Below are 20,177 nucleotides of genomic sequence, written 5' to 3'. Positions count from 1 at the left end.
ATGCTCTCACAAGAGCATATGAAATGAGATAAATGATATTAATTGACAAAAAAGGCTTTATGATGTTCCGATTTTATTATCTGAAACCTCTCGAAGAACCAGCTGGGCCTTTGAGTATTAATCCATCCATTACATTACTGGCACACTGACAACAATGAACGACTTAGAAAACAAGGGATGGCTTATAACTGTCTTTGACCTAGTTACATTTGCCGTTTTCGCCAAACAGCATCCGTATCGCGTTCATCTGAGATTCAGTAAACAACCATACGCCGAGAGTATCGGGCTAATAGGATACGTTGTTAGCGTAGTCTCAGTAAGTGATCACTGATACAAGATATCGCACGCACTGCATCAAGATGTGGAGGCCGAATTCTTGCTGTGCTAAGCATCCTCCTTGTTATAGCAGCTCATGTGTACTTGAGTCATCAAAGATACTTTCCGAATACATGCAGAGGTATCACAGTTATCATGGAAGTGAGTCAAGCAGTCATCATTCCCCTACTTTTTGTGGCAGGACGCTTTCAGGCTACAGAGAAAATATATCAAGCTATCCAGCCTACCCTACATATGCAACACATTACCAGCCGACTTGCTCCTACTGGCACAGCAGGATTTCCAAATACCATGACAGCATCGCAGGTATACCCTTTCGTACAACGGATCCGCTAGCACATTTCTAATACTTTGAGTCATATAAATATGAAAGGATGAAAACATTCAAAACAGCTCAACTAAAGCTTGTGTTTTCAGAATTTACATTTCAAAGTAATTTTCACGTTGCCGTGCTTTTTCATGGTTATGATTCCATATCAAACAAGGTTAAATGAACAAACCAAAACATTATTAACTTTATTTGATGAAATAGCCATGAAGCCTTAGCTAGTAAAACGGAGTTTACCAAGTAAAAGAATCCCGAAGAAAACTTGATTCAGATTGGAAACGAGCTTTTTGAAAGACCCAGAGAAGTTTTTATTTTATCTCTCATCAATAATCAACAGTTAGTAATCAGTCATCTACAAATGCTCTTAATTCATTTTATCATTTTGGAATGGCATATTTGTGGTGAAATGTCAACATATGGAAGCACTAGGCATCAACAGGGGTGTTATAATGTCTCAAACAGCTCGTTGCTGAAGATTTTAGAGTCATATTTCATTCCGTAGTTCCTAATAGCCTGGCCAATAAGGTGTGAGTAATAAAGCATATATAGGTTTGTAAAATAAAGGAAGACAAGCGTCTGTAACATAAGAATCTGTAGAATATTTTACAGATAGTTTACTGAGGAAGAAAATATTCAAAAACTAATTAAAACCTGCTGCGAAAGAATGATGGGAAACGGTGATGCAATCTTATTGGAGAAAATATTCAGGTTGCTCAGTACTGATGCAACATACAGGGAAATACCAGATATTGAAGAGCTAACAGTGGCATTTTGCTCTTCACTGAGCTTTACTAAACTTCTCTTAGTATGAATCTAAAGTATTCGTTTAATTACAATCCTAAAGGAAAAACATTTGAAAGTAAGCATTTTACAAGTTAAAAGATGCTCTCATTAGGACGTAAGATTTCATAATTAGCAAGACAGCTTTTATCCATTTGTCGATGTATAGGGCGACTATTGATCAAAATTGATCTATTTCAATTTCTTAAAGCTCTTTTTATCTAAGATGAACAAAACTAAAAGAAAATGAACGTAATTTATTTTAATCTATGACAGAAAATGAACGTAAACTATCTATGAATGAAAAGCACCAAAACATCAAAAATTACCTTAACATTTAGGTAATTGATACTACTGGCAGAGGGAGGGAGGAAGCGCGACAGAGAGAGTATTCGATCAAAGCCTATCGACAATGTCACTGCGAGTATTTTGAAGACAAACCTTAAGCAAAACTACAATGAGATCGTTAAATATTCAAGAATCACCAGAAAACGTTGTCCATTAAATGCATGAGACAAATGCAAGGGAAAGCTAGAAGGAGTGGCACTGACTTTGCCTCCAAAATGTGCAAAGTTTCAAATTGTATTAGTTTAAAATGCGTTTAGAGCTTTGGCCGTGTCATTTTGATAAATTTGATATTTACTTCGTTTCTATTTTTTTGTTCATTTACCCAAGTTACAAATGGCTCCAGTAACTTCACTGAGAAAATCTTGTATACAAAGTGAAAGGCAATGATTACCAATTTCGGAAAAATTTCTTTGCGGCTACAACCCTTTCCTCTCACTGAAATAAAGCTAAAATATACATTTTCGTATTAATTTTCTAGTAAAACCTTTAGACATTTGTATTGAAAAGATAATTGAAATCTTCGGATATCTTAAAAGTCCAAACAGGGAAATTTTTATGTTAGAAATTTTGGTTCTTTCAAAGAGAGCTACGTTGTAGTTTCAGAAAGATAGTATAAATGTTACACAAGATTGAAGAAAAACATTTTAACCTCATTTTAGTATCTACACTAAGATATACCTTTTGTAAAGATTAGTTTATATCACCCAAATTTTGACATTATCAGGAAGATTCGCTTTACACAATTTGCAAGAATTCTTTGAAATCTTTATCAGTACAGCTTTTTCCTTTAAGAGGCAAAAATTAGAATTGAAATTGTTCATACATTCAGCTTAACCGACCCTCTGAATGTTTACTTTTACAAATATTTTGTGGTCAACGGTTTTTGAAGTCAAAAGTCAATCTCTAGAATTTCCATGCAGTTTTAGTAGCACTGCCTTGACTAAGAAATGAAAATATTAGATAGAATTTTTGTAGCATTGTACTGGAACGTTCCTTCGTTTAAATTTTATAGTTGTATACGCAATGGTTCATAAATAGGTAAAATCGAACGGCAGCTCAAGAATCAAGATTTTTCACCTAGCTACTTTTTACACTGATTCGGTAATGTCTGCTGTGATTTTTCAAAGTTCATTTAAATAGTTGCAACAAATTGACGCAATTGGAAAGTTTTTTAGTTGTTAAAACAGATTATAAATGAAGATCATGTCAAGAAAGCATTATTGTCCTTGAAAGCAATTGTGTTGAAACAAGCGTAGTACCAATTCAAATGAAATTGTTCATGTCATTAAAAAACTGGATATTCTCAGTGTTATCAAGGTTAACAAACTTTACTGACAAAGGTTAACAAGACTTTGAAGATAGATTTCTATTTCCAAAATCCGCTTTCTCGTCATCTGAAGACTTGGCTACTTTTCTTTGCCTGATCTCAAAAGTTGTCAAGCAATAAAATGCATTTGCATTTGTTTTTATGCAAACACCCAAAACAGATCAAAATGGGAACGTTTGGACTTACGAACAACAAAAACAGTTTAATGCACTAATTCATGTTATGTTTCTTAGTGATTAGAAAGCTAGTTTCCAGGTGTTCAGAATACTGTTAGAAAGGTTTAGTAGACCTATTGTCAAAATTAAACTTTGATGAATGTTGCCTGTTTTTCTTTACAAGATTCATTTCTGTTTTGATAAAATCATTCTCTTTTTCCTTACTATCCATTTCTTCACAGACCGTATTAATACATATTCATAAATCGATAAAAACTACTTTGAGGTTAAAATAAAAAGACGGACAAGCTTCAAAACCATTGATCCAATTGCTTTTTGCAGCGCTTCCTTCTTCATCTTGATTTCAACGTATTTTTAAACAAGCCGCAAGCGTAGTTAGACAAATCTCAGCAGGGCGTTGCCTCCCTTTATGATAAGATTTACCGCATTTTTTAGAATGCAAACCTGTTTCAGCTTGAAGGGAAAGACCCCCTTTGAGCTTTAGTCCTTAAAATTAAATTCTCTGATAGTAAATCGTTGAGCACTGTAAGTGAGAAAAGATCATAGCCAATGCTAGAAAAGTGAGTCGTAAAACTCTAGAAGCGTTATAATTTTTTGATCTGATGTAGATTTGAGTTCATATATGATAATAACTTATTATAGTCTATATAAAAGGCAATGATAGGCTTAATAAAACAAACATGTTTCATCAAAATGTGGAGACGAACTGTATGGTAGCAAAGGCATAAAGATAGGTTAAAAAAAAGAGTATTTAGACTTAATTGCATTCGAAAGCTAACGATGGAGAAAACCACCAAGAAAGACAGCATATAGTTAGTAACAAATAATTCATTTAAATTGATCAACTTTGCGTTGAGATTTTTATTCACCCTAATACCTAATACCTATGCATTTTCACCCCTTGTATTTTTTAAAATTAAGCATTGTTCTTGTAATAAGCAATCTAGTTCATGTTTTAGTTAGAAGCCAAAATACTAGCTACACTAATAGAGGCTCTTTTTAAAGAAAGACATTTGCATCTTGAGATCCAAGAACTTTATTCTACAATTTTGAGATCCAAGAACTATCTCAGAGATATAATATACGGGAATTTTTTCACCTGTTCAGGATAAAATGTCTACCTAATATTTTTTAACTATATTTTATTTATACAACAGTCTTTACAAATTACAAAAGACTGAGACAGTTGATTTATTCTTTGATTTTTTAGTAAAAATGCAAAGTTAAAAATAAGATTAACTATTTACTTGTTTCGAAATCCTAGAAAAATTGTTTAAATTTTTTTTTTGTGTATTTTTATACAAAGAAAGGAAGTTCTGCACGACTCGTGGTCTTCAAAATGTTTCAAGCAATATTAGTTACAAAGTAAATCACGCTTTTTATGTTTTGATAAAGCACCTAAAAGCTGTTTAGTTATTAAGCGAAACTTTCAGCAAAATTTAAGTATTGGTAATCGAATCAGTTTCCTGGTGATTCAAGCAAAATAAATATATTGCATAAAGTTGTTAGAATCTTTAACAGAACGCAGCCTACTTGCTTCCATATAACCTGTTCTATCTTTCTATAATGGAAAGAACTAAGCAAATTTGCACTCATAAAAACTTCTTTTAAAAGCTCAAATATAAGAAAGGCAGAATTAAAATTCAAGTATAACAGCTGTCTTGGTTACGCAACTGATAAAATCTTGTTAATTAAGTAATGCTTACTTTTATTCATCATCCCGATTAGGCTACAATGTGTTAGTATGCGCCAGATGACCTGTTAACAAGGTGCAAATATCTTTATTGCTTCTTAAGTGATACAAAATCAACAGTTCAGGGCCTTGTGGAAAAGAATACCTGCCAATTGACAGTAAACCACTGATACAGTCATCCATGTAATGTCATGAAATATAAATTAATATTAAAGAGTTTTCGAAGACAGTAACAAAAAGAAGAAACTAAAATGTTTCACTCGGGCTACCAAGGAATTTCGCAATTTACGAATTACAGAGCTTTAGATTGAATCAATTATGTTTAAAATCTTAATAATATATTGTTATCATAACCAAACAACAATTATAATCATTTTAAATTATTAGAAAAATGTTTAAAATGAAATAGACAGTTTTGTCACAAAGTGTAGTCAATTTGAAACGAAATGAAGTTTGTTAACTTTTGACTTGTTGAATTGTGTACGTGTGTTAGTTCATTCTTTATCGTATTTAGGATTGCAATACAGAAAATGTAATTAAAACCAGACAGTTGCATCATTTTTAGACCTGATGGCAGACCAGAATTCATAGTTTTGAAAAGGGGAATTCAGCTTTGGGAGAGGTCTCGTTAAACTGAGCCGTTCTTTTCATTCTTTCTAGGCACATTGGGGTACCCATATCCGAGGGATACAAATAAAAGGTTCAGGACTAGCTTCACGACAACACAGTTAACAGAACTTGAAAAAGAATTTCATTATAACAAATACCTAACAAGAAGACGAAGGGTAGAACTTGCACTTGGGCTCAATTTGACGGAGAAGCAAGTCAAAGTTTGGTTTCAAAACAGACGAATGAAATGGAAAAAACAGCTCAAGACTGTGAAAGACGGAAACATAAAAACCGAGGAAAATGACGATCAATTGAACAATGAACGATGTATTGCAGATAATACTGAAACCGAACAGGAAAGTCAGAGGGAAACTGAAGATAGTGATGTTCAGGAAACTGAAGAAGATGACGATGACATTGAGGAGTCTGATGTTGATGACAGATGTATGGAATAGGAATGCAATTCTGGGTAATTTATTCCAAGAACCCGAAGATCAATGTGCAATTTTCAATGAACAAGGGCATTGTTATGTTAAAATTGATTTGCAGTACAATTACTGTAATGCAAGATGAATCTGATAAGTTTGGCAACATTCGCTACAAACCTGCGGCTGAATGTAAAGATATTCTGTGTAATAATGCAAACAGATGCAAAGTGAAAATTATAGTGCAACTGTATATAAACGACTTCGAGACACAGAGGAAAGGAGAAATTTCCGTAAAAATGACGAGGATGCAAAAGCAGCAATTTTAGATGTCTTCTATTCATTCCTTTTCATTTAGTAAGAAATTCTCTGCACAAAAGTGTTGATCAATTATGAACCTAATATTTTTAGTAAAATTCTGTGAGGCAAAAAGAAATTGTTTTGCTGATGCTATTCATCAGTTGGCTTATAAGTGAATGTCTTGAGATTTTTGAATTTGTAGGTATTAAGCGCCATGGAGGAGAGACACAGGAAATACCAAACTGTATATGCTCTCCATTAAAAAATTCTCAGTCACAACACCTTCCTCTAACTCATATAATAATGATAAAAAGGTTTGGTAACAAAATGAAAAAATATTTTGTAACAGAATCTACCATTCACGGTGTATCTTTAAAAACATTGTGTGATATAAGGTGCATCTGTCAAAAAATTATCGACTCATAATAGAAGCGTTTTTGAAACAGTTGTTTTGTTTTAACTAAACCTTAATAGCAATTATTCCTAATGTACAGTAGTAATTCATGCAATAGACTTGAGAAACGATTTCCTCTATAGGAAATAGCACTGTAAATACAGTATGATTTTCTTGCACTTTTCAATATTAACCGCTGCGAGAGAATATGACTTTTTGATGTATTTACCAAAAATCAAATATTTTGCACAAAGAACTCGGCACCTTGATATTTTAGCACCTTGAATAGTTTTAATTGGAGTGTCTTGCATAAGTATAGCAAAATGGAAATCAAAGCAAATATTTTGCAAGTAGATAAATTGAATATCAAATGATAACGTATGAGAATGCATTTTTATCAAGACTTTTCTATGTAGTAGATAACAACTAAAATATTAAAGTTTATTTCACCTCCATGTTCATATCTATGAATACTGACGGAGAAGATAAAAGAATTCTGCAAATCAACTTTAACCATATCGAGATCGGGGGGGGGGGTTGGGGCTCATTTTTCAGCTCGACTAGCACTTGGTTAGCTTTTTGACTTTAAGTTTTTATTTATATGAAAAGTGAAATTATGTGAAAAGTAAAAAAAATATACTGGGGGAGAGATGATGTTGGCTGTTTTCTTCATAGTGGTCAGAGCCAACATTTAAGGAATTGCCCTAATAACCCTCTTGGATTTGCTAAAATCAAAATTACCAACTTAAAAGTAAATTTTGCCCTTCTAACACTGCTTCGATCAACATAACTTGGTTTTATGAATCAATCCTATAAAATGATTTTTTGTGTACTATTGTTTTCGTGTCTTGTTTTCGTGTTTTGTTTTCGTATCTATTTCTCGACATCTTTTTTTTAAAATGATACATCATAAGCACTGCTGTGTCTATGGTAATTTTCCTCAACATGAAACAGCTTAAAAGGCCCGGTTTGGATAGGGTTTAACTTTAAAATAGGCAGAAGCTCCAGCCAACAAAAAAGCAACAACCACTGCCACTTCAGAATTAGATCTGAAAGTTTAAATTACAAAAGTATACTTAAATCATCTTTTTACTAAGCAATTTACATAAAAGTCTTTGAAATGTTGATACGTCAATGCGTTTACTAGTCCAACTAAAACACGTGTTGAGATCAGTCGCACTATATCATCATTATTAGCTACCCATTTAAGTGGATGGCCTACAAATCACCGCTTTAACGTTAAAACAACTCGAGCAGAAATGTTGCAAAGCATTGAAGACATAATGAAACAGAGTTATTGGTTAATGCCAATTATTGGATAATGCAAATTAGATAATATTTTCAAAAAACTGCATGTGAGCATAAATATATGAAGGGCGTTTGAAATAATATAATTCAAGATTTTCTGTAGAGTATACCCAAGCTAAAGCATACTATCATGGGTTTCCTTGAAGGTTCCAATCGAGAAAGCAGTGATGTTTATAAGGCACTATTCTTAATGCCAATTGAATCAACTTTTTACTGAAATTTTTTATGTTTTCTAACCACTACAAATCGGCGATTTAAGTGTTGGGTGAAAGTCGTGTCAAGAACTCGTGATTGCTGAAAATATATTTACATCACTTTTTAATTGTTACCTAGCAGTAATATTTTTATCAATATTTTGACGGAATAAGGAGCTGGCAGGACATATGGCTAGCAGAGGAAAAAGCTTGGAACCAATCACAGAATAGAGATCGATCTTCTACGATCCAATTGATTCCTGTCAGACTTATGATTGTTTTGTGGAGGACGGGGTGCGGTTTCGGTCTTTTCTTCTGCAAACTGCTAGTTTTTAAAGGCAACAAGGCATTTCAATAACTTTAGACCAATACAATAAAAATAGCAGGGAATGTAGATTGAAATATCCTTTCAATCCAGCATCTGCAGGGGCAACGTAATCCTTAGAACGCATTTAGGAAGAATTAATTGCCCTTATTTTTTAATTTAGTTCCAGTTAGGGACGAGAATCTGCAGATGAAGTGTGTTTCTCATATTTAAGGTGTTAAGCATATCGTTGGCAGGAATTGCCAATTAGTTGAAGATATGCGCTGAATATGAGGAGAGCCTCTTTAACAAGGATTACAGAAAAGATTTCTTTGTGAATTGCTGGGTCACCCGGCTCAGTGCTATAGCTTATGAGTTCATTCGTAATAACCAAAAAGTAGGAATTTTCTCTAATCCTATATGTTCTAAATGCATACAGAAACGGATACATTTTGAAAGGCTTTTCTTCGCTCAAATCCGGATGAGAGTAAGTTAATAGTAACTAGACGCGTTGGAAATTGAAGATTGGCCGCACGTATGGCTATAAGAAGGCACGTATAAGAACAGTCTTAGTTCAACCTGGCCGCAACTGTGAAAAATATTTTAAGACGATCATAGATGTTATTACTCTTAGCATGGATTTGTTTATGACAATTTGCAAAGATTAACATTTCTTACAGCATTTATCGGCGGGAAGCTAAATTGAAATTAAAGGATCATTATTTTAAATCAGACAAACTTCAAAAAAGATAAGGCACGGGAAAGTTGCAAATCGATGTAATTAACTGGTTCCATTTTGCCAATTAGGAGGATTCTTCACTTGCCTTAACAACAAAGCTAAAAACAAACATATGCCTAAACGAAATATGACTGTTTGCCTTGGCTTTCTATGCCACGAAGAATTTCGATAATCGTGTCTTCATTCAAATCTCTCATAATTGAGATTAATTCAAGTGAGTCAAAAGTGCACGGGTCTACCATCATCTAATTTTAATTCATCTAAAGGCAATAGCTGACCAGGGTCGATTCATTGCTTCGTGGGTCAAACGATTCTCAGCAAACGATAACAACAATGTACCATCTGACACAGAGATACCGTAAATGATTTGTTTTCTACCTCATCCATCAATTAATTCATAATCTGGAAATATGAAACAAGCATTTTCGTCAGCTAAACGATTCTTCTTCCCACAAAGTCTATTAGGTTACAGAAGGTTCTTAAAGCAATTATAACAAGCTAAGTGCTAGGCGACTTCATTTTTTTCATTATTCAAGCATAATGGACTTTTTCAACCATTTTAATGGCAATCTGAGATCCCGTCCACACGGTGACGGATATTTTTGAAAACGCAGCCATTTTCATCCGTTTTCAGTTTCTGTCCACACGTAAATAATCTTTTCACAATCTTTTCTTTGCAACCTTTTGAAATCGCTCTCAAGAATAGAAATTGGTTCATCTGTGGACGGCAAAAACGTAATTTTTTCAAAAAACGCCACACACAGAATTGAAGTAAAGATGCCAAAATAAGTAAAATGCTACGATAGTCGGATATCAAATCTGGCATCTTACTTCCCACTTAAAATTGCATTCTTCAATTTTCGAAATATGTAATCATTACATATGAACTTTACAATCATAAGTAGCGTTTTCAGAAATAGTTACGCCTCGTCGCCTGTCCAAGCAAGCGATTCAGTAGTCTTATCTTCTGAATATTTCTTTCCTTCGCCATTTACTGTGGTTTTTCTCATGTTAGAAATTATCATCGCTTTGCAGAAGCAGTAAACAACGCAAATGAAGAATTGGCGCCAAGTGATTTGTGCATGTTCATGGCCGAATTACAAGCGTTTTTATTTGGTTTGCGTTTGCGTCTTGACGGAGATGTTTTTCAAATGATTGTGGTGTGGATAATTTTCGTCCTATTATTTAAATGTATTTCGTCCTCAAAATCTTCCGTGTCGCAGTGTTTGAACAATCTCTTATCAAGGCTGAAACTGCTGAGTATCTCTGTTTCGATATGTACATCAGTATCCGCCCATCTTACTATGAGAGAACCTTCCGTTCTTTTTAAATCAGGTATTTCAGTCAGGTATTCTTTCATTTTAAAATCTGCTTTCATTTGAAAAAGTGGTGTTTTTTCTGTTTAGCGGTCTCAGAGATTCTGTTTAATTTGGTTTTCCATTGTTAAAAAAATGACCTAAGTTTTTACTTGATCAATTTTTATGGCGCATTAGTGGTATATCGTCTGGCAGTGTCGCAGATTGAGCTTAAAGCAGAAACTTGGGGATTGCTTTGACATTAGTGGTCCAAAAGCAAATATAGTCTGAGAAGCTTTCCTTTCAACTTACACTTCTTTTAAGAACGATTGATCATTTAGCGTTTCTAGTCTGTGCCACAGCCTAATCAAAGATGCAAGGTTATTAATTAAAAACTGTGCTTTGCCTAGTTCTCCTAGAATGGCTAAAGAACCACAGTTTCTCTCTAGACCAATTATTTGTTTGCAAAATTTCAAGTTTCGTTTTTAGAATATAAACAATGAATGCTTCTGAATTGTTATCAATGTCGATTTGAGGCTTCCAATATTTGTAACGATTGTACCTAAATAACGGAAACATTTCATTGTCTCCAGATCTGAAGTGCCATTATTAAACGAGGGGAAACTTGAAGTTCTACCATTGTTACTAAGAATCATTGTTTTTCTCTTTTTGCACTTTATATTTAGCTTCCATTCAGTGCAGAAGTTTGAATAAAAAAGACCAGTTGTACTCTTCGTAATACTAACGAACTAAAGCTGAGCGCATTTTTGATAAGGGATACCTTTCAAGACACTGCAAGCAAATTACTGAACAAACTCTCAACAGAAATTAGAGAACAGAAATTGTTGACCTCATTCTGCACAAAACTGAAAGCGGATTTAATGAGGCGTGGTAAATATCGACTTTGCCCTAATTCAATTTTGATAGTTTTTTCATAGTGAATTTCCCTGTTATCGCCTAACTTACATTGTAACTTATTCCTTTCACAGATTGTAACATTTAGGGAAATTGTATTTTTAGCTCGAGTTGAAGAGCCACAGTAATTGTGGATATACTCGATAAACCTTGTATGTATGTATGTGTGTATGTGTGTATGTATGATACATAATGTATTCTCTCAAATTAGCGGACGCCGTCGGGGCACGAGCAAGGTGTCCGCTATTTGGAAGTGCCCACCTTTTGGAAAGTTTTGCAATGTAAGTACCAAATTTGAAAATAAACCCAAGCTTTGTATTAAAAAGGTGTAGTCAATGGTGGCGCCAGGGGAGGGCTACAGCCCCTCCGTCGGAAACGTCTATCCCCCCATCCGAGGAAGTTATTGGAAAGAGGTTGAATCGTGAAGGTGGCTATGGTCTGCAGATTCCAGTAATTTACCACTTTCATGGACAAGAAAACTTAGTAAGCTGGGCTGTAAAGAAGCTCAAAGCTGGAAAAAAACCAACTAGATTGTCGAAAGTCAAAGTGTTTGAAATATATATTTGAACAAACATTAATTTGTCTCAGTTTTTCGCTTGCTGGCTCCTAACTTTTTTATGATTGTCCGCTAATTGGAAAGAAAAAAGCCATAATGACTATTTTGTGCAAAAAATATTTTCCGTTAATAAAAGTGTCCGCTAATCAGAGGTGTCCATTAATTGGAGAGAATACAATGTATATGTTTGTTTAGAAAGTTTTCAGTTTTTAGGGCCGGGAGCGGATTTAGAAATGAGAATGAGCTCATTGGCATGCATGAGGTGATTGACAGGATTCCTGTTTAGCATTACTGACTTGCATTTGTTGTCAATCAAATCATCTTATTAAATTATCCATTTATACCACCAATCAAAATTTGAAAAGTAATGGACTGAGAACACATTCTTCTTTAAGGCCAACATGACTAGCGATCTTATTAAGGTATCCTTTGCTAATTTTTACACAATATTATTTGCATCTTTGCTCATAGCCTTGAGAATTTTATATGTTTTTCAACACATTTCAATTTCTTGTAATCGGAAGAGTAGATAAGACCTGCTTACGCAGTGATAAACTTTATTGAAATCGATAAATGAGATGATTTTCCTTTTCTGTTTTCTTACGACGTTATAAATTTTCATTTTTCAGGTGGAAATGTGATCTGTTGTTTGCTGTCACGGCATAAAGGCGATCTGGGTATAGCACATTTTGCTTCTTGTGTTTGCTTCTCCTGTAAAGTATGACCACATTGTAAAGTTTGCCGAAAGCAGATTCAATTTCTATGCCTTTGTATCTTTGAGGGATTAAAACTGATCTCTTTTTTTGACAGGTCGCAAGAATCACAATTTTTCCTTTAGCATATAAAAAACAACGTAAATCATGTTAAATATTTAGCACACAGGGGAGTATCTTCACTAACTATTAGAAGTTTGTCCAGTATTTTGTCTAGTCCTTCTGATTTATTGTTATTAGATTCTTTATGCATTTTGATATTTCTAATGCGGTAATTCTTTAGTCTAATGCTGTGGATTTGCTCGACGTCTTTGAATCTAGCAAGGTGGCCTTGGTCATCATTAGCTGGCAGTGCAAAGAGGTTTTGGAAAAAGGCATCCCAGTCCATTCTTCATTGAGGCTGTTTCATCGGTACTTGTCCTACCCCATTTCAAAATAGTTTAAGATCTCATTCTTCAATATTCAATGATTTATCTTTTACTCCAGTTTTGTTTTTTTTTGAAGATTTTATGTATCTGTTATAATCTCATCTAGTATGAATGAATTTATTTCGCGTATATGATAAATAGGTCTTTGTACATCTTTTGAGTTTTTATTTTCGTTTCCTGGATCAATATTTTGTAAAAATACTATTGATATTAGTACCAATATTTTGCTGTTGCTAACTGCTTTATTCTGCATTAATCTCCTGCAGCTTTAAGGACTATGTTGGTGAAATGAAATTTTATCAGAGTTTATTTCACGAAGGATGTTAAAGATTTTGATTTCACTAAGGGTTCTTTCTTTGCTGAATTGTATCTGTGGGTTTCGATTATCGTGCTTCCAATCTTGTATTTAGTCTTAATGCGCTGCTTTTGATGCATTTGGGAATGATAGTAAAATAGAAGTTATATAATCACGGTTTCTGCACAAAAGTGTTGGCCCCTTGGCTCATATGACTGTATCTAATTGTTTTGGGTCGGGCTTATCGTGCTTGTTTTGTGTGTTCTTTTCACGCTGTTCTCTTATCGAACCACGGACAATTGGATCTGTTGTCGGCGAACGTAACTTAGTTTTGAAATTAGTAAGCCTCTTTATTGTTGGTTTGATAGTTGATGACAATGAGCATGATAAAGGGAAAGGGGCTTAGGATACAGCCTTGCACTAAAACCTTCATTTGTCTTGATACAGTTATCATACAATTTGCCAATTTTTATACAGTAGCCTGACAAACGTGCATAATTAACTAGTTATGTCATAAATAGTTATCGACCTAAAAAGAAAGCTTCTTGAAAGTTTGGTTTTTGTTTCCCGACTTGCCTCGCCTAAACAGACAAAAAGCTGTTTCAAATCTTTGATATCACTTTCTATTCTGAATTATTTTTATCATCACAAAATATTCTAACATCAGAACATTATCTCACTTGTCAGCTTGTTTTACAAAAATTATCATTTAAACTTTCAAATCAAATTAGTTTGAATTTTTGCTGCACTGCATTTTGTAATCAATCTGAAATTAATCTGATATTTGACTTTTGTGAACACCCTAAATTTTCTTTTGAGTTGCTTAAAGTCTAGCTTTCATTCAAATAGCTTTTTTCAAAATGAGAATAGTGTATTAAGGAAGGATTGAGTGTTAATTAGAAAGCAAGTTTATTTGTATTTGTTTCTCCTTGTACCCGAAGGTAGTTTTTGGACACTGGGAAGATTTTGCTTATCAAACAGTGTCCTGGTCCTTCCTCTCTACGTAACCACACATATTGATTCCTATGCATGGAAATACAGAGAGCTGGCGACTCTCCCCACTTTGGGTGGAAGTTTGGTCATGCCAGGTACTCGAACCACGGACCCTTGGGTCTTTAGTCAGCGCCTCTAAGAACTGAGCCATCTTCGCAGGTTTATAGTGATGGTTTCAAAGAAAAAATGATGATTAAATGAAATTTAATCAGAGTTAATTTCACGAGGGGCTTTTAAGCGTTAACTAAATTGCGTGAGATTGTTGTTATTACTATTTCATTATGTTGTGCCACGCTTCCTCGCGTTTTGCTTGTATCTGCTCTACTAGTTTATGGGCAATGCAGGGAGTCTTTCGGCCTCCTGTGAATTTGATTTGTATAACTAGGGTAAGATGTGTGTTTCGTGGCGTTTTTCATCCCCTTGGTTAATCTAGGGGTATTTAAGGCTTTGGCATAGCGTGGGTCTCATCTTGCTTGGTGAAGCCACAATACAACTAGGCTGTTTCATTGTATTTTCCCAGCCCTCCCTCCTTCATTTTGTTTCTTTGTGCTAAATGCCTTTTCAGTGTAACTTTGCGTGCTGAGTTTCTTTTATGGCATCGTTAAAACCTCTCACACCTTTAGGCATCTTTTATGCTTCTTAGAGTTTTCTGATGCTATTAGTTAGGACTGGCGCATCGGCTATTAGTGGGGAAAAGAAGCTTTTCCTGTCCATTCCCTCCCAATTATCAACCATATTTGGGGGTTATTGTGTAACTTCCCTTAGTAACCCCTATATGGTAGGTTGAGCGATTGGCGCCGATGCACCAACGGCCCAACTCGCTCTCGATGATGTGGGAACGTAGCCTCATGACTGACCTTTCTGATGTCTATGGCAGTTTTTCTGAGGGAGCTTTATGCCCTTTATGTTGGATTGGTATTCCCGAGTTAGTAAATTGATAATTTTTAAGCATTTCAGGAAAAGGTCTTTGGGTGAATAATGACGTTACATGTAAAATGTGGTGGATGATATAGCTGAATAAATGCCTTATTATTCCAGGGTCTGGATATGCAGATGGGGCAATGCTGTCGAGTTAGGTAGCATTAACAGGGTTCTTATGCGCGTAGCTGACGCGATGCATATGGTGTTGTCTCCTTTGACTGTCCATTTGTTAATGAAGCGAAAGTTAATAAAACTTTCTCAAATATAAGCACTTAAGCGCTAGAACTTTGAAAGAAATTAAAAGACCTTTTAAAACAATGTTGAAATAATTTTTCCAAAAAACATCATTTTTTCTAATCATGAAACATATTTTTTAACTTTTCAAAGAGTTGTGTGACAAGTTTTCAGTAATTGTTTATCTTGTAAAAATAAAGAAGGTTTATTAAGAATATCACGAATTATTGACCGTAATTCTGAAGGAGTATAGCTGAATTGGTGGTAAGTTTCAAAAGCCTTTGCCGTGCAGTCTCGTTTCAATCTAGCAAACCCTGAATGAGATCGCAGTTAACGAAATCCATTTTTGATGTTGTTTCCACTTTTTGAACTGATATGTAAACTCTTCTGACAAAAATTGAAAATAGCTTTCCACTTGTGAAGCCTTGACAACCTCAAAAATATTTTGCTTAGTCAAAGAACCATAAATGTTTTGAACATTTAATGTCTTTCTTAATAATAAGCTGATTCAAAATCAGAACCGACCTACACTTTTAGTTTGTTGACTAACTTATCCTAAACGAACACTGTTCTATCTTATCTAATGTTTCTTTCATACTTTCGTAATAAGAATAAGTGGTTTTCGAATAAACATCATTCGTTTAATGCTCGAAGTTCTGTATTCTAATTTTTTAATTATGCAGCAATGTAGTTTGAACAATTTTTATATAACGTAGAATGCACTGTAGAAAGGAATCACCAGTTTTGATTTTATTCATTCTTGAAGAGAGACTTCACAAAAACTGTACTTTGGAAGTGCGACACTCAGTCACACATTAAAACGGAGTTTGAAATATTCAGATACCTTTGGGTATTTCCCATTAACACTGACCACTGTATTAATCGGCGCAACGGATCCAATGCAACGGATCCACTGCAACAGATCCACAGCAACGGAATCAAGTTATCTTCCGGCGTTATCCGTTAAAATACACAGTTGAGTACACTACAAAGAGACGCTGAAAACTAAACAATGCCGAAATAACATTAGAACATTTAACATCTTTTGGTGATATTTAAAGCAACTTTCACATTGTACAGTTGGTGTTGTGACGAATTCCGTTCTGCAAGTTGGTGACAATCGTTCGGCTACTATTTAAGTGGGATATGGAGAATACGCCAGGAAACGATTTACTCTAAAAAGAATACGTTTAGGACACAAATAACAGCCGTATGAATTAAAAGGAGCGCACTAACAGCAGCCTAGCAGAAAAATCTTATATTCACATGTGAACTTCTTAAAGGGAAAAAAAGAAGCCGCCGATCAAAATGCAACCATTCCCCAAAACAGCTGAGAAGCAACCTATTTTGTTTTGAAATTTCAATCAGCATTGCTTAGCTCTTTCTTCCACTTTTGCAAGATTTCTTTCCAAAACTAGTGCACATTGTAAACTCAATGATACAGAAGAAAATGAAAAATAAACAAGAATTTGATATGAACTTAAAAAGGTTAGAATTTTCTTTACTTACTATTAAACTATGTTCGTAAAGCATTGTTTAAATTTCATAACTACATATATAATTCATAATTTCCATGTTAATAAGGAGACCTCTTAGTGGCTGTTTTTTGGACAATGAGAAGTCTTGGTTCCTTCACTCTAAGTTCGCTAAGTTCAAGTCTGGTCTGGTCTGGTCATGTCAGGGTCTGGAACCCCAGACTCGTAGGTCTTTAGTCCGCAACTCAAACAACCGAGTCGAGTCATCCTCACATTTCATAATATGTTCTGAATTGAATGTGCTAAAGAGCATTTTTTAGCCATATTCAAGCATTTTTTCTTGCCTTATTTTCAAGTTTTGACGCTCAGTAGTTTCTAGAAAAGTTTAGACAACCCTTTGCTGCGAGAGTCTTTCAAGATTGACTTTACTGTATTGATTGGAACCAGATTGGATCCAGGAAAATTTTGGTCTTTTCCAGGAACCCGGTAACACTAATCCTGTCATAGGTTACTCTAAATAATTTGATCGTTTCTTTATCAACCTTCCCGATTTTTGTAACGCTTTATTAGTTTTCGAGCCAAATTCTTCAAGTGTTTGAGGCATCCCTTCGTCCAAGATTTAATAAACATGAATAATAATTACTTCGTTCAGAGGGCTTTACTCATTAAAAGACTCTCTCTTGTTCGTTTTTTAGAGAAAAGAATAAAGGTGACATAGATGCCATAGAAAGAGGGTCTTTCTAAGTCGGAATTTGACAAAGTTTTGCATAATACAGAATATGTATAAGATATTTATTATAAATAAAATCATGCTAACTGTCAGAAAAGACTCATCTTGTTATCTCTCGTAAAATTTTGTTTAAGCTAACAGGTCTTCCCTTTCTTCAGTTATGCAGCTTTTATATCAAGATTCTTTTTCTTATTTAAAGAGGCACGTCCAAGAATTTACTTCATTCTTTCTGTTGTTTATGTCATGCTACTTATATTTGTTGTTAAGATGCTATTTAGATATCCAAGGCAAAAAGAACCCTCCCAGTTATATCTTATTTAATCAACAAGTAAATGTTTGCAATTATTTAAACCAGGGGTGCCGTCTTAAAAAAAAAGGAAGGGGGGCTCTGCTGGAAGCAAATTCAATTCAAGAAGCCACATCCACAGCCAAACCCTTTCTACACGCAATATACTTGCAGTTAAGACTCTTTGGTGTGTATATTGAATCATTCAAATTATTCAATGACACAATCTTTCTAAATGGTTATCTAAATATTTCCTTTCTGTCTTTTCTTTCTATCTTTGTTTCTCTTTGATGTTTCAGTGGCTACCAGCATGATTGCCTGTTCGATGATCATACAGCCACTCTCATCTTTTCTATTTTTTCATAGCTGAATGAGGTCAGCTAAATAAGCTGTTTCTATTCCGTGCTGCAGCGCTTATATTAAGTGAGTTTCCAATGTTTCTAAGCGAATACCCCGATCAGTGAATTCCATCTAAGAATTGTATTATCATCTGCCTCCTCAAGAACTTATTTCTGCTTGTTATTCCCCTATATTCATCAAATGATACCTTGCTTCCAATGCTGAGGAGAGGGGGGTCAGGGGGGTCCAGACCCGGGGGCCTATAGCTATAGAGACCTATAACTGAGCCTAAAAATTGAACTGTCAATAATAGTAACAATAATAATGTCTAGTATGAATGATACACGGTAGATGGAAGCAGAAACAGAATTGACCCCTTTATGTTATCTCAAACAGAGCTAGCAGTTTTAGGTAAATTTCTAATAAATTTCTATCTATCAGTATATGGAAGCAATGCCTTTCTTGCCTTTACATCTGCAGAATGGTTTATTATGTGGCTATCGTCAAGTTTTTCGGCAATATCAGTTTCTATGGACAATAAAGTCAGTGAGCTAGGCCTGTTTTGGCCAATGGTAGAGCGAAGGTAATTCTTTATGAATCTGAGCATACTAAATCATCTTTCAGCTGATACAACACTTTCAGGCAAAATCAGAAGAATCCTTAATGCAACGAAATAACTGTGTCTTTTCAGGCTGTGCAGAGTTCGGCAATTTGTTACCTAGGTCATATTCCTTCATCCTTTAGTATAGCAAAACTAAACTGATCCTCTCGCCAAAGCATTTCTATTGCCAATGGACTTGAATCGCATATTTTTCTCTGCTTTAAAACGATCAAAAATAGCAATGTAGACATTGATCTTAATCAGCAAATGACTTTTCCTGAATTTCACTGTCAAAGCAGATATGAATTTGACTGATTTCTCTTGGTTCTCAATACTTTTTTGGACATTTGGGAGTTCCCAGTTACGCTCAATTATATTAAAATAAGGTGGCTATTACTTTTGCTGTCTATTAAATAGGTTAACAGAGCAGGTTAGCCAATATAGCAATTCAGTAACCAAAATAGCCACCAGAGCAACTTAACCAACTACCCTCTAAATTCTGTTTTTAATGGATTATTATGTACATAAAATTTTATGTATTTATTTGATGTAGTAGTTTTAATAGTTGGCTTGGATTAGCCATTTCACTGTAAATAGCTATGTAGCGCCAACTTTAAATAAGTTGATTATTATTATTATTATTATTATTAATATTATTATAAGCAACCATCCTCCTCAAAAATTTTGAGGTAAGCATTGGCCCGTACACCCTAGAAGAGTCTGCCTTAGAAGCAGCTTTTCTATTTACTTTCGTCCTGACCCAGGGCCTATAAATCCTCTCCGCGGCCCTGCTTGCTTCCCCCTTCCCACTTCACAATTAAAGTATCAACTTCAGATTTCCAGAAGACAATACCGTAAACCGAAGCAAATCTTTCGAAAACATAAATCTTGAAAGCTAATTGAGGTCTTTTTTCATTTGAAAGGGCTTGCAAAAACAAAAAGTCTTTTATATCCGAACAGCGTACAAAGTCAATTTGAAAAATTCGATTCAAAAGTCAATTCAAACAAAGATTATTCTAAAAATAACATGTTTTCATAACTTTGCAAAAGTATGTTGTCAGGAAACATTTTGGATCCGCCAGGTTTCAGCTGTAACACTTTTCCAACAACGAATACGCGACAATCATCCATCACT

General features: G+C 34.6%; 1 protein-coding gene across 1 annotated transcript; it reads left to right on the top strand.

Annotated features, from left to right (window-relative positions):
* Positions 1-7,098, top strand: LOC135681985 (uncharacterized). The gene is made up of 2 exons (XM_065196675.2): positions 1-642; positions 5,649-7,098. The coding sequence occupies exons 1-2, from the start codon at positions 360-362 to the stop codon at positions 6,050-6,052; spliced, it is 687 nt and encodes a 228-aa protein (XP_065052747.1). The 5' UTR covers positions 1-359; the 3' UTR covers positions 6,053-7,098.
* Positions 7,099-20,177: the final 13,079 nt, after the last annotated feature.

The sequence above is a fragment of the Rhopilema esculentum genome, chromosome 16 (assembly GCF_057945365.1).
Source record: "Rhopilema esculentum isolate cy_ngs chromosome 16, ASM5794536v1, whole genome shotgun sequence".
Classification (NCBI taxonomy): domain Eukaryota; kingdom Metazoa; phylum Cnidaria; class Scyphozoa; order Rhizostomeae; family Rhizostomatidae; genus Rhopilema; species Rhopilema esculentum.
This window is presented reverse-complemented; position numbering and strand designations above follow the sequence as displayed.

Bases quoted from the DNA above. Each gene is read 5' to 3' on its own strand.
- LOC135681985 (XM_065196675.2), top strand. From the start codon at position 360: ATGTGGAGGCCGAATTCTTGCTGTGCTAAGCATCCTCCTTGTTATAGC. The intron at 643-5,648 runs GTATACCCTTTC...CATTCTTTCTAG, and splicing joins ATACCATGACAGCATCGCAG to GCACATTGGGGTACCCATAT.